Here is a 14466-nt window from a genome sequence, read left to right as displayed (position 1 = left end):
AATTTATCATAACTGTGAAAGTTTCGGCCATCAGAATTGTGCAATGTTGATGCTAATGAACTCTGAAATGAATTGTTAAAACAACAGTCTCAACAATGGCAGTGAAAGAAACTAAAACGTATCAGTTAAATGAAGATTTTAAAAAGCTGATCTGAGGGATATTTCTCTGGGATTGAGTCTCTGTAATGGATGGCATTGAGTAATGGATTGTAATAGGTTGAAACTTTGTTTTAAAATAATATTTCTAACAGTAATACATGGATATAGCTCTGTTTAATTTTTGAATTCCTCCTTTTATGTTCTCAACCTCTGTTCCGCTGTTAAGAGAACATCTACAGACTCCTATGAATATGTCACATTGACCATACCATCCCTCACCTGCGTCACCACCCTGTTCCTCCATCCCTTGATCTAATAAAAGCTCTTTGTATTGACTCCTTTTCTTGTTCTGTGATGGGCTGCTTCAAAGGTATAAGTCTTTAAAACTTCGAAAAACATTTGGCTTACCTTTTCAACTCATCCCACCACAGTGGTCTTTATCGGACATGGTCTTCATTTAATGCATCACATCAGATGCAGATATCTGCTAGACTGTAACACTCTTCTGGGAAGTTCAAAAAGGTGTGGGAGACAGGTTTTAAAACGGTCCGGTCCTCAATGTGTTTAATTGTGGGCCAGTTTTGAGGGCTTTTCCTTACCTTTTGGAGCGATTAGGGAGGTGGAAAAGGCTGGGCTTCCAGCTACGCAGAGTTGTAGCACTCTGGCCCGATCGAGAAAGATTCAACCTCTAAAGCATAAGGAACTTCTGATAAACAGTTTGAAATTGCTGGTTAGGCCTTAGCTAGAATACTGCGTTCAATTCTGAGCACCATCCTTTAGAAAGAAAGAACTGCCTCCGGGTTTTCAAAGGGGTTTTAGTAGAATTGTACCAGGAATGGGGGCTTCATTTATTTGGATAGCTTAGAGAAGTTGACTGTTCTTCCAACTTGAACAAGGATCAAATGTAACAGTCTGAAGTACTTTTATGCACTTTCTCTTACAGTGTAAAAACTCAAAAATGATATAATTAGTGTGTATAATTTTGATGGCAGCACGGTGGCTCAGTGGTAAGCACTGCAGCCTCACAGCGCCAGGGACCCAGGTTCGACTCCAGCCTCGGGCGACTGTCTCTGTGGAGTTTGCACATTCTCCCTGTGGCTATGTGGGTTTCCTCCGGGTGCTCCGGTTTCCTCCCACAGTCCAAAGATGTGCAGGCTAGGTGGATTGGCCATGCTAAATTGCCCGTAGTGTTCAGGGGTGTGTGGGTTATAGTTGGATGGGCCTGGGTGGGATTCTTCAAGGGGCCGTGTGGACTTGATGAGCCGAAGGACCTGTTTCCACACTGTAGGTAATCTAATCTAATCTAATATTATTTGCCAGTGCCTTTGCAGGAATGATTATCTTAATTTTGATCAGTATGATTCACATTGAGTTGTAAAAGCAGTTGTTTGTGACTTTTGGTAGAAAGGTGTCCCTGTGCCAAATGCATAGCAGAATATTCAAATAGCTTAGTGTTGAAAATAAAATTAGCAATGTTATTGACTTGAAATCCCTGAATATTAAATAAACAGTTTTGAAACTTGTGATTAAATGTTGTGTTTTAATGATATGTTTGAGCAGAATGTTAAATCACCAATTAAAGATTTGAATGATAGCATATCGCTCTTTTAAAATGACTTGAGCTACGCAGAATATGTGTCTTTTTTAAAGAAGAAGCAAAAGTGATATCTCCACTAAGAAATTTGTTACGTTTTAGAGCTGGGTAAATTGAAGATACTTGAACACTTAAAAGATTATTATTATTACACCAAGACAATCTCCACACAGTGATACAAGGAAGTACATGGGGACAGCTGTGGGTAGCCTTTTCATCTTGGAAAGTCAAAGTTAAAGATACGTGCACATTTTGATGCAATGTGCACATCAACTGTAATGTGAGACACTGTTGAAATGCGCCACAAGAATCTTCAAGAAAGCTGAAACTGAACCTTCGCAACCAGTCATATAATACAAGATCTGCATTAAAACACACCAAATAGAAAACAAGAATCGTCATCCCCACAATGTTACCTGGGTCTCTGGACTACTGTTCTAGCAATATTACCTCTCGGTAATCACCCCCTCAACTGAAGTTCCTCATTCCCTTGCTATTCTAATAAATCTCTTCAGTACCCTGTCCAGGCCCTTAACATATTTCCTAAAGTGTACTCCCATAAAAAAGACAACAGTTCTTGGGTCAGTTGAAATTTTTAAGATCTTTCGTTGGGTCAGATCTGGATTCGAGCCCCAGATTAACCATGATTTAATTGAATGTTGAAAATAGCTGAAGGAGCTAATGGCTGACATTTGCTTTTGCTTTGTAACCATGCACCTGCTGTGCTCCAAGCAAAATTCATGTTACCAAACTATGATCGCTCAAATACAGGAGTGTGATAGACAAAAAAATGCAAAATTTGACTGTGCGTGTGTGTCGGTTTATTTATAATTTTATCTAATTATATTTATCCTTCAATAAACATCGCTTTACAAAAGGTCCTGTGTGCACCATAGTGTCAGCTAACACTTGGAAACATGGTGGGATTACTTTTCTTCTGGAAGCCCAATGTAATACTCGGGTAACCAGGCACTTAGCTGGATAATGTCGTACCTCTCACTTGATGAAGGCTCATAACGAGTGGAAATTCAGCCCTAAGCGCTCTGAAACAATTAGAGTCACAGCAGCCCCAACAGGAGCAGTGTCCACTGTTGGTTTTAACTTGGGCATGCAGAAGCAATCTCCATACAACACTGAGTATCGGTGGAATGAATAATGGGGAGAGGAACTGACTTACTACCTTTCTGATGCTGAATTGCTTGATCAGGCACTAAATGGCCATGAACAAGGAATTCCCCCTATTGATGTGATAGCATTTATTGCTTAATGCTTCAGTATGATGTGCAGTGGGTCCGTTAGCTCAGTTGGCTGGATGGCTGGTTTGCGATGCGGAGTGATAATAATGGTGCAGTTTCAATTTCCACACCAGCTGAAGTTACTATAAAGGGCTCTCCTTCTCAACCTTGCCTGAGGAAGTGTGGTGACCGTCCATATAAACCAGTCATCTATCATGAATGAGAATGCTGTGGGACTATAACAATTTTATTGTGGTTGGTGAATATCATTAGAAGTGCCATAACTTGGCATGAGGAACCTTGTGGAGGGTGATGGTGTGGAGCTTGTCATGGGGTGCATAACAGGTCAAGCATATGGGGACAAGGGGTGGCATGTTGAGTGCATGGCAGGTGAAATCCAGAGGCCCTACTTTAATTGGGATGAAATCCTATAGTAACAAAGCATCTGACAGCCCATTTGACTGTCTCTGATCTCTTTCCCAGGTTGTCTTGCTTATATCAGCCTGTACCCACCCCTGTACATGAATGTTATGCCTCTGGATCCACTTTGTCCTGAAGTGGGCAAGCTGATCCAGGAATTTTACTGCTATATGTTCAGCAGATATCCAAGCATATGTAAATGCAACTTGTCATTTATATAATTTGTCTGTTTGTACTAAAATGTGTTGTACAATTTTTTTGTACAATTTACAATTGGTTGTATTTCTCATTATATTCCTGTACATCGTCACAGTTAAATAACTCAATGTGTGACATTGTAAATGAGCAGTTCAGACAAACATAGACTCAAGTGGCATGAGGGAATACATAGATCAGGGTGAGCAGCTGTAATTCAGTCATACGTCTAAATCCAGATGTATGTAATTTTAAATCAATCAAATTATGTAAAAATATCACCTCGTTAAAATACGAGCATTTAGAAAGCAGCAAAGCCAAGTTATTTCGAGTTAGGAACTTCACTGCAGCACCTGCTGAGGTTCTGGTAAATGCAGAGTACCATGATGCTGTAAGATTCTGGGGTATACCCGAACTTTAACTGTAAGGCCTATGTCAATTAAAATTGCAGATTGAATATGAGGGATCCATTCCAGACTTTTATTAGTCTTGATTAATTACAAGACCCATTCCACACACAAATATGTTTACAGAATTTATTAAGTCTGACATAACAAATACAAAAAAAACCCCACCATAATAAAAGCAGTGATTTTCTTTTTTCAAAAATTCAATCCACTTTGGGATATCAGTTCATATCACTGGTTGACTGCACTCAGATCTTTGTTCTGGGCTGTTTACTGAAGTTCTCCTTCTGTCTTCAATCTCAGTTCTCATTTACTGAATCACTAAGAACCAGATCTTATTAGCCCTTACCAGCCACCATTCCATGACATGATCACATATAACATAGTCTGTAATTGGCTTATTAAGGTCATAAATAGTTTGGGGGCCAGTATCGGAATAGACCCTAAGACATAGGAGTGGAAGTAAGGCCATTTGGCCCATTGAGTCCACTCCGCCATTTAAATCATGGCTGATGGGCATTTCAGCTCAACTTCCCTGCACTCTCTCCGTAACCCTTGACTCCTTGCGAGATCAAGAATTTATCGATCTCTGCCTTGAAGGCATCTAACGTCCTGGCCTCCACTGCACTTCATGGCAATGAATTCCACAAGCCCACCACTATCTGGCTGAAGAAATGTCTCCTCATTTCAGTTTTAAATTTACCCCCTCTAATTTTAAGGCTGTGCCCACAGGCCCTAGTCTCCCCGCCTAACGGAAACAACTTTCCAGCGTCCACCCTTTCTAAGCCATACATTATCTTGTAAGTTTCTATTAGATCTCCCCTCAACCTTCTAAACTCTAATGAATACAATCCCAGGATCCTTAGCCATTAGCCGTATGTTAAACCTACCATTCCAGGGATCATCCAGGGACACGCTCCAGGGTTAGTATGTCCTTCCTGAAGTGTGGGGCCCAAAATTGGACACAGTATTCTAAATGGGGCCTAACTAGAGCTTTATAAAGTCTTTCCAATCCTCTTGAGCACGCGGGTTTGTGACCGCTGGGGTATGAGTTCAAGTCCCGGGGCAGCCTGTTTCTTGGAAGGCGGCACGGTGGCTCAGTGGTTAGCACTGCAGCTTCACAGCGCCAGGGACCCAGGTTCAATTCCCGCCTCAGGTGACTGTCTGTGTGGAGTTTGCACGTTCTCCCCATGTCTGCGTGGGTTTCGTCCGGGTGCTCCGGTTTCCTCCCACAGTCCAAAGATGTGCAGGTTAGACGGATTGGCCATGCTAAATTGCCCATAGTGTTCAGGGGCATGTGCGGGATGGTTCTGGGTGGGATACTTTAACGGGCGGTGTGGACTTGTTGGGCCGAAGGACCTGTTTCTACACTGTAGGGAATCTAATCTACATTCGCTTTCTTAATCACCGGACTCAACCTGCAAGTTAACCTTTAGAGAATCCTGGACCAACACTCCCAGATCCCTTTGTACTTCTGCTTTCCGAATTTTCTCACCGTTTAGAAAATAGTCCATGCCTGTATTCTTTTTTCCAAAGTGCAAAACCTCACATTTGCTCATGTTGAATTTCATCAGCCATTTCCTGCACCACTCTCCTAAACTGTCTAAATGTTTCAACAGCCTCCCCACCTCCTCAGTACTACCTGCCTGTCCACCTATCTTCGTATCATCGCAAACTTCGCCAGAATGCCCCCAGTCCCTTCATCCAGATCATTAATATATAAAGTGAACAACTGCAGCCCCAACACTGAACCCTGCGGGACACCACTCATCACCGGTTGCCATTCTGAGAAAGAGCCTTTTATCCCAACTCTCTGCCTTCTGTCCGACAGCCAATCCTCAATCCAAGCCAGTAGCTCACCTCAAACACCATGGGCCCTCACCTTACTCAGTAGCCTCCCATGAGGCACCTTATCAAAGGCCTTTTCGAAGTATAAATAGATAACATCCACTTGGTTTCCCTGGTCTAACATACTTGTTACCTCTTCAAAGAATTCTAACAGGTTTGTCAGACATGACCTCCCCTGACTAAATCCATGCTGACTTGTTCTAACCCTGTACTTCCAGGAATTTAGAAATCTCATCCTTAACAATGGATTCTAGAATTTTACCAAGTAGCGAGGTTAGGCTAATTGGCCTATAAATTTCAATCTTTTACCTTGATCCTTTCTTAAACAAGGGGGTTACAACAGCAATTTTCCAATCACGACCAAAGCCTCTGCTATTTCCTCAGCCACCTCCCTCAGAACTCTAGGATGTAGCCCATCGTGGCCAGGAGATTTATCAATTTTTAGACCGTTTAGCATTTCTAGCACTTTCTCTTTTGTAATGCCTACTATACTAAACTCTGCCCCCTAACTCTCCCTAATTGTTGGCATACTACTCATGTCTTCCTCTGTGAAGACTGACGCAAAGTACTTAAGTTCTTCAGCTATTTCCTTATCTCCCATCACTAGCCTTCCAGCATCAATTTGGTGTGGCCCAATGTCTACTTTTGCCTCTCGTTTGTTTCTTATGTATTGAAAGAAACTTTTATTATCACTTATAATATTACTAGCTAGCCTACCTTCATGTTTGATCCTCTCCTTCCTTATTTCTCTCTTTGTTATCCTCTGTTTGTTTTTGTAACCTTCCCAATCTTCTGATTTCCCAGTGCTCTTGGCCACTTTATAGGCTGTCTTTTTTTCTTTGATACATTTTCTGACTTCCTTTGTCAGCCATGGCTGTCTAATCCCACCCCGGCTAATCTTCCTTTTCTTTGGGATGAAGTAGCTGAGTAGTTTCTTTAAATGAAGAGGTGATTTTAGTGGCATCACTTCCCACTGCTTCCTGATACATTCTTTGACACGACAGTTGCTTTATAAAATCATCCCTTTTGTAATACTTGCACATTTTAATTCACCAACTCCATATATCTTTCCAAGGAAAGATAGCACCAGTGATCAATTTGTGTGCCCGCTTGCAGTATGTAATGTCACCCTGAAATGGTATAATCGCATGCTAAATATCCCAGTTCATATTTAAGTAGATCAAAAAACTACAAGATTATACAACTCAAAACAGATCTTAACTTCAACATACATGTGAACTTGCAACACATACATATGCCCATAGATTTGTTGCACACTTTAAATTACAAAACAAAACTGTATTAAAGCATCAGAGATAATGGGAACTGCAGATGCTGGAGAATTCCAAGATAATAAAATGTGAGGCTGGATGAACACAGCAGGCCAAGCAGCATCTCAGGAGCACAAAAGCTGACGTTTCGGGCCTAGACGCTCCATCAGAAATGGGGAGGGGAAGAGGGTTCTGAAATAAATAGGGAGAGAGGGGGAGGCAGATCGAAGATGGATAGAGGAGAAGATAGGTGGCGAGGAGACAGACAAGTTAAAATGCGGGAATGGAGCCAGTAAAGGTGAGTGTAGGTAGGGAGCTAGGGAGGGAATAGGTCAGTCCAGGGAGGACAGACAGGTGAAGGGGGCGGGATGAGGTTAGTAGGTAGGAAATGGGAGTACGGCTTGAGGTTGGAGGAAGGAATAAGTGCGAGGAAGAACAGGTTAGGGAGGCGGGGACAAGTTGGGCTGGTTTTGGGATGCAGTGGAGGGGGGAGATTTTGAAGCTTATGAAATCCACATAGATGCCATTGGGCTGCAGGGTTTCCAAGCAGAATGAGTTGCTGTTCCTGCAACCTTTGGGTGACATTGTTGTGGCACTGCAGGAGGCCCAGGATGGACATGTTGTCTGAGGAATGGGAGGGAAAGTTGACATGTGTATATCCAGCTCCACACCTTGTTATCCTGGATTCTGCAGCATCTGCAGTTCCTATTATCTCTGATACAACTTTTAGCTAAAAGCATTCTCACATTGTTAGCCTAGAGTTGCATTAGTTTGAGCCATAAAACAGCAATAAGCCATAAACTAATGATTTTACTTATAAGCTGATCCATGGGCTTCCTTCCTTAGAGAAACTGTTTTAAAACCAAATATAATCAAACAAAGTATCGTGCAACTCCTCTCTTGCTTAATCAAGTCAAATTGATTTGATTGATTCATTGTCGATACTTGTACCTAAGTACAGTGAAAAGTTTTTTGTTTCGCAAGCAGTGCAGACAGATCATAGCAAACAAGGACATACAAATCATAGTGTGCTTTGATAGACTGAGGCACACAGGAAGTGCCCAAAGCAAGAACACATTACATTTGAAGTTAGTGAGGTCCATTTGGCTGTCTAATAATGGCAGGGATGAAGCTGTTCTTGAACCTGCTGGTGTGTGTTTTCAAGCTTCTGTATCTTCTGCCTGAAGGAGGAGGTTGGAAGTGAGTATTACTAGGGTGAGATGGGTCTTCGATAACCTTTCTGCGGCAACGAGAAGTACAAATGGAATCCATGGTTGGGAGTTTAGCTTCTGTGATAGTCTGCAACTTCGTGCAGTTTCATACAGTCCTGGCCAGAGCAGTTGCTATACCAGGCCGTTATGCACCCAGATAGAATGCTTTCTCTGGTGACTCTATAAAAGTTGGTGAAGGCCCTTGTGGACATGCTGAATTTCCAAAGTCTCCTGAGGAAAAAAAGGTGTTGTTCTCCCTTCTTGACTATTGCGTCAATGTGGGAAGTCCAGGTCGGATTGTTGATTACCATCACTCTTAGGAACTTGACGCTCACAAACCTGTCCACCTCCACTCTGTTGATGTCAATCGGGGTGTGTTGTCCTCTTTTCTCCCTGAAGTCAATGATCAATTATTTGTTTTTGCTGACATTGAGAGAGAAAGAGATTGTTATCATTACACCATGACACCAAGAATCTATCCCCTTCCTGTATTCTGAGTCAATGGTGGTGTTGTCAGCAAACTTGTAGATGGCATTTATACGGAGTTTGGCTACATTATTGTAAATTGAAATACAACTAAATCCGACAGTGCCACTACTGACAGAAGGGGATCATTACAGAGAAACAAAGTTGCATGGATGGTTTCTGTTAACATGGAAAATTTATAATTGGCAAAATTGACAGAACTGTGACAATAGGAAGTTTGATTTTGTAGATGGAATATATGTGCAGATGGAATGCTTTTAATCTCACACTGTGATAGATTCTGATATTTCTGATTATCCAGTTTGCCATTCTAGAAATTGTAATGAGGAACAAATTTAGTTATCTGTCTCCGGGATGAATTTAATAAAAAATCTATTTACTTCTTTTTTGTCAACATGTATTGGGCATTGGTGAGACCACAGTTTCAATACTTTGATGCATTTACTTCCTTCATTAAATAGAGTCCCAAATTGTGAAGAGGTGGAATTGCTTTTTCATTCACCAAGTGTGCAGCACTGCTTTCTTCATGTTACCAACTAGCCTAACTCAGTCATCCCATTGGTCCAAAATGCTACATTCTGTCTCTTAACAGTGAACAAGTCCTGTTTCTCTATTGTCCTACTGTTTCTTGATTGATATTAGCTTCTGTTTAGTCAAGTAAATCTTGCTGTTAAAATTCTCACATTTATTTTGAAATTTCTCAAATGCTTCTCCCCTCTCTATCTCTGTAACCTGCTCCAGCCCCTGATGTTATCGTTCCCCATCTGCTGCTGTTAATGTGCATTTGAACACAGAGTTCTTGGAAGGTTGTTGTAGTATACAGGTAGAGTCCCTATCTTTGGACCTAGAGGTGTGTAGTAATATCTGAACAAAAATATCTGCATTGAGTACTTATCACTGTCTTACTGATACATGGTTAGTGTACATTCATTTGTAATGGAGGCAACTTCATCCAAAGAATCGTGCCTCTTGGTTGTCACACATTTGTTGCAATTTCACTGAGTTAAGCAGGATTCCTGCCTGACAGGTCACACTATCTGTTCCTGCATGGAAAATCCATATTCAGTCTAACCAGAACCTTTACTTGAAACATCTGCAGAGCGCCTGACAAAAATAAAGGGAAATTAAAACAAAAACTGAACAAATTTTTTTTTGCCACGTGGAGGGTGTTAAACTTGGCTTCAATTGGAGATGCTGCGTACATCCAGCTGTACACCTTGTTTGTTTTGAGTGGAACTTTTGAAAGCATCTGTGACACATCCTGGTCTGGGCGTTGACAGACGATTGTCAATGTGAGTTTCTTATGATATTTTATGGTTAATCTGGAAGCATGAATAATGTTTAATTGGAATTGCTCTTCAGCATGTATCATGGAGTTCACTTCACATTTCTAGCAATGTATTGCTCCATTGTGGCTAATATTATCTCTGTCAAATAGTAACATGCTGATAATTGTATTGAATTTTCTCTACTTGTGCAGTTATGTTTTTCAGTCTAAAAGGGAATAAGCATTTCTTGTTTTATTGAGGTTCTGCCAAGAGGATTGTGTTTAATCCAATGTGAATGAGCAGGACCCTGTATTTGTATGCAATTCAATGCTGATAGGTGATGCTTTGTGTCAGCACCATTTGTCCATAATATAATTTGTTTGGCAATAAAAGAAAAGCATCTATGACAAGAAGCATGACCTTAATGTCAATTAAATGACTGTTGCTGAGGATATTTGCCCTTGGACCTGTTGCCTCTTTTCTATTGGAAATAGAAGTACGTGCAAAAGGCCCGTTAGTAATTTCATATAATTTTTTTGTAAGGCATTGTTCTCTGATATACAATTCTTGTTCTACTGACACTGCTGTTATTTCTGAATCATTGAAATTTGCCCTTTTTAATGAAGTTTGATTTTTAAGAAGAAAATCAAAATCCCTTCATACTGTACCTGAAGTTTGAACGTATAGTACATGTTAACTCTTCAATTAGTTTGTGATGGTGTCTCAGTGGTGCTATCTTTCAGGAAAGATGTTCGTCGAAGGTCCTGTCCACTTTATCAGATTGAACTAAAAGATCTCATGGTCCTGTTCAAAACTTGACCCAGTAATCTAGTCAAGATTTATTTCTCGACTATCATCACTGAAGTAGATTACCTGGTTGTTCATTATCATCTTACTGTGCTCACATTGTTAGCTGCATTTCCCAACAACTCAGTGACTTCACTCCAAAAATGGCTCCTTTGGCTGTATAGTGCTTCGGAGAATCCTGACTCTATTAGGGTGTCACAGATGAACATGCTGTTTCTTTCTCTTATTTTATTCTTCAAAAGTTACTAAATTTATGACAGGCTTTGTATCACGTTCTTCATTTAAATTAGCAACCTTTGTTTGAACCTTGAACCAAAATTGTCTCCATGTGCCCAATTCTTCGTGTGAAAAATAAAGGCTTACATTTGGAGTTGCATTTTTGTGATTTATGTTGCCCACAGTCTGGTCAAAATGATATCTTTTCGAACATTGGTTCTAACATGTTTCCTAAATTTTATTTTTCTCTATCGGTACCTAATGTACCTAAGCCATTTCATCATTTAAAGCAAGTGATCAGGGAAAGCAGTCAAATTGTCAGTCTGTAAATGACAAGCAAACTACATTACTGATGTGGAAAGGAGTAAATTTATATGTTTTGTTTTTCTTTCTCTTGCAGATTTGCACACCAATAAACTGACGATCATGGGGGATATGAAAACCCCAGATTTCGATGACCTGCTTGCTGCATTTGACATCCCAGACATGCAGGTCGACCCAAAAGCAGCAATTGAGTCTGTACATGATGAGAATGAAGGACACCTGAAACAGAGCATCCCCGTGGATGAGGATGCCCAGGTTCCCTCGGCCCCCGACGGCGTAGTGAGTGTGATTGTGAAAAATATCCGAACGCTTGACTCTTGTGAGGCTGTGACTGCGACAACAGAAACCTCGACTCTAGACAAAGAAAACCATCATTCTTCAGGCAATGGCTTACACAATGGCTTCCTTAGTGTGACTAACTTGGATGGGTATTCTAAGGAGTCGGACGGCAAGTCAGCCAGGTGTGAAGGCTCCCCAGGCACTGAAGCGAAACTAGATTTGTCACAAACTGAGACCATCGATGGCTCTGGGGCAGGAATCAAAGAGTCTGCATTTAACCAGTTCAGCCCCATTTCCAGTGCAGAAGAGTTTGAGGATGATGACAAAATAGAAGTTGATGATCCTCCGCACGTCAAAGAGGAGAGCCAGCCGGTTTTTCAAGCAAATGTGCATCCGGGTCCCCTTGCCGAGCGAGAAGGTGAGAAGCCGAGGAAGCCAGGAGTGGAGACCGTGGTCAAGCAGGACGCACCCATCCCAGAAGCTGAAGAAAAGGGTAAGGTATTGAAAAGCAGCAGAGAGTGTGAAAGCCCCGGTGTTAATTCAGGGATTCGTGAGACATTTAAAGTCCGAAGTGTGGATGAGAAATTGTCTGATGAGGGTGCTGAAAAGAATTTTAAAAATTCTGCTGAGAAGCAACTTGATAACAGAATCCTCGATGGCAAAAGTGGTGAGAAAACTGCAGTGAATGTTACTTGCCCTTCAAACCTTAGGGCTAAGTCCTCCTCCAAGCTTTCCTCGTGCATTGCGGCAATTGCTGCTTTGAATGCGAAAAAGGCTGCAGCAGATATCAATAAGGAACCCCAGTCTGTCTCAAGAGGGCCTTCTCCAGTTTTAAAAGAACCTCGAGAAAGCCCTAGAGTCACTGAAACGTCTCCACAGGGCCCTCAGAGCCCAATGGAAGTGGTGAAGAAAGTTGCCATCAAACAGCCTGATAGTCCCCGGAGCGTGTCAAGTGAATGTAGCATGAAAGGGTCCCCTTCCTCTCCTGCAAGCTCACCACCCGCAATCCCCAAGGTCCGCATCAAAACCATCAAAACGTCATCTGGTGAAATTACCAGAACGGTGACCAGAATCATGCCAGATGTTGAGCAAGAGCTTGGTAGAAGAGGACCAGAACAGGCAAGTTCCTTGGTTGTCTCGTCACTTTTGTCATCTCCACCTACTGAGTCTGCTGTATCCTCGCCTCCTACGACACCAATGCAATCGGCTCTTGTTACAGCTTCTAATTCGGTAATGTCTCCTGACGTTGCTCAGAAACAGGTTACAATTAAACCTGTTGCCACTGCTTTCCTTCCAGTGTCTGCTGTGAAGACGGCAGGATCGCAGGTGATCAACCTGAAGTTTGCCAATAACACTACAGTCAAAGCCACCGTCATTTCTGCTGCCTCAGTTCAGAGTGCCAGCAGTGCCATCCTGAAAGCTGCTAATGCAATGCAGCAGCAAACAGTGGTGGTCCCAGCATCCAGCCTCGCAAATGCCAAACTTGTGCCAAAGACTGTCCACCTTGCTAATCTTAACCTTTTGCCTCAAACTGCCCAAGCGACTTCTGAACTTCGTCAGGTGCTTTCTAAAACACAGCAGCCCATAAAACAGGCTCTAATCACTGCTGCTTCCACCCAGCCAACTAAAAAAGTATCTCGAGTTCATGTGGTGGCCTATTCCCAGAATGCCGTGGTTGAGACATTTAATAAGGTGCTGAGCAGTGTAAATCCAGTCCCTATCTACACGCCTAACCTTAATCCTCCAACAAATGCTAATATTAGTATACCACTTCGTGGATACAAATGCTTAGAATGTGGTGACTCATTTGCTTTGGAGAAAAGTTTGGCGCAGCATTACGACCGGAGAAGTGTGCGGATTGAAGTCACGTGTAACCACTGTGCAAAGAATTTGGTCTTTTTCAATAAGTGCAGTCTTCTTTCTCATGCTCGTGGGCACAAGGACAAGGGTGTGGTTATGCAGTGTTCTCATCTGATTATGAAACCCATTCCTGCGGACCAGATGATCATCCCTAGTTCCAGTAACAGTGTATCTTCCACTACTATCTCTGCACCAGTCTTGACATCTGCAGGCAGTACTGCCAGCTCCGTAGCGAAAACTGTTGCAAGCATACCCAGTGCGGTGATCTCTGCGCCTGCCAATGCTCCCATTCTCCCAGCAATGCCCCTGGACGAGGATCCATCAAAGCTTTCCCGATATGGCATGAAGTGTTTGGAGTGCAGTGAGACATTTCTGGATGAGATTTTACTTGCCACGCATTTCCAACATGCTGCAGAAGCAGGCGGACAGGTAAAGTTGTGACAAATGAGTTGGTAAATGTTCCATAGCTCCCTATGTTCTGTTATCCTCGTGGCAATGGGCTGTCTGGTTACATGAATATCTCTGGGCGAAGAACAACATTCTTACTGAAAACAGTCTATAGTGGGATACAACAATAACTCACATTGTTATAATACTTCTTAATGTATTAAAAATGCTCCAGGCTACTTCACAGGAGCACAAGCAGACAGGACAGTAACTGAAAATCTGGGTTAAAGAGAAACGTTTTAAGGGACATCTTTAAATGTGATGAGAGAGAGGTGAAGAAACTGACGGAAAGAATCCTGGAGCTTGTGGCTTAAACAGATGAATGCATGGCTGCCAGTGGCAGGGTGAAAGAGGTTTAGTGCAGACGTGACCAGAATTGGAGTAACATAGTGTTACTGGAGCAGTGTGGGGCTCGAGGAGATTACATCGGTAGGGTGGGGCAAGGCATAGAGGGATTTGCAAATAATAAAGAAGAATTTTCATGTTAAGGTGACAGTGG

The 14466-nt window shown here is 42.1% G+C and overlaps 1 protein-coding gene across 9 annotated transcripts in view; it reads left to right on the top strand.

The window, feature by feature from the left end:
• The window catches only part of znf532 (zinc finger protein 532), a 178239-nt gene that overhangs the window by 83650 nt on the left and 80123 nt on the right, over positions 1 to 14466 (top strand). For all 9 annotated transcript variants that reach the window (XM_048534006.2, XM_048533999.2, XM_048533983.2 and 6 more), the window contains one exon: positions 11458 to 13949. In XM_048534006.2, the coding sequence (XP_048389963.2) occupies positions 11484 to 13949 (2466 nt within the window). In that variant the 5' untranslated portion in view covers positions 11458 to 11483. The remainder of the gene's footprint in view (positions 1 to 11457; positions 13950 to 14466) is intronic.

This window comes from Stegostoma tigrinum, chromosome 1 (genome assembly GCF_030684315.1).
Source record: "Stegostoma tigrinum isolate sSteTig4 chromosome 1, sSteTig4.hap1, whole genome shotgun sequence".
NCBI classification, from domain to species: Eukaryota; Metazoa; Chordata; class Chondrichthyes; order Orectolobiformes; family Stegostomatidae; genus Stegostoma; species Stegostoma tigrinum.
The sequence above is the reverse complement of the archived record's forward strand: the minus strand, read 5'-3'. Positions and strand labels throughout refer to the sequence as shown.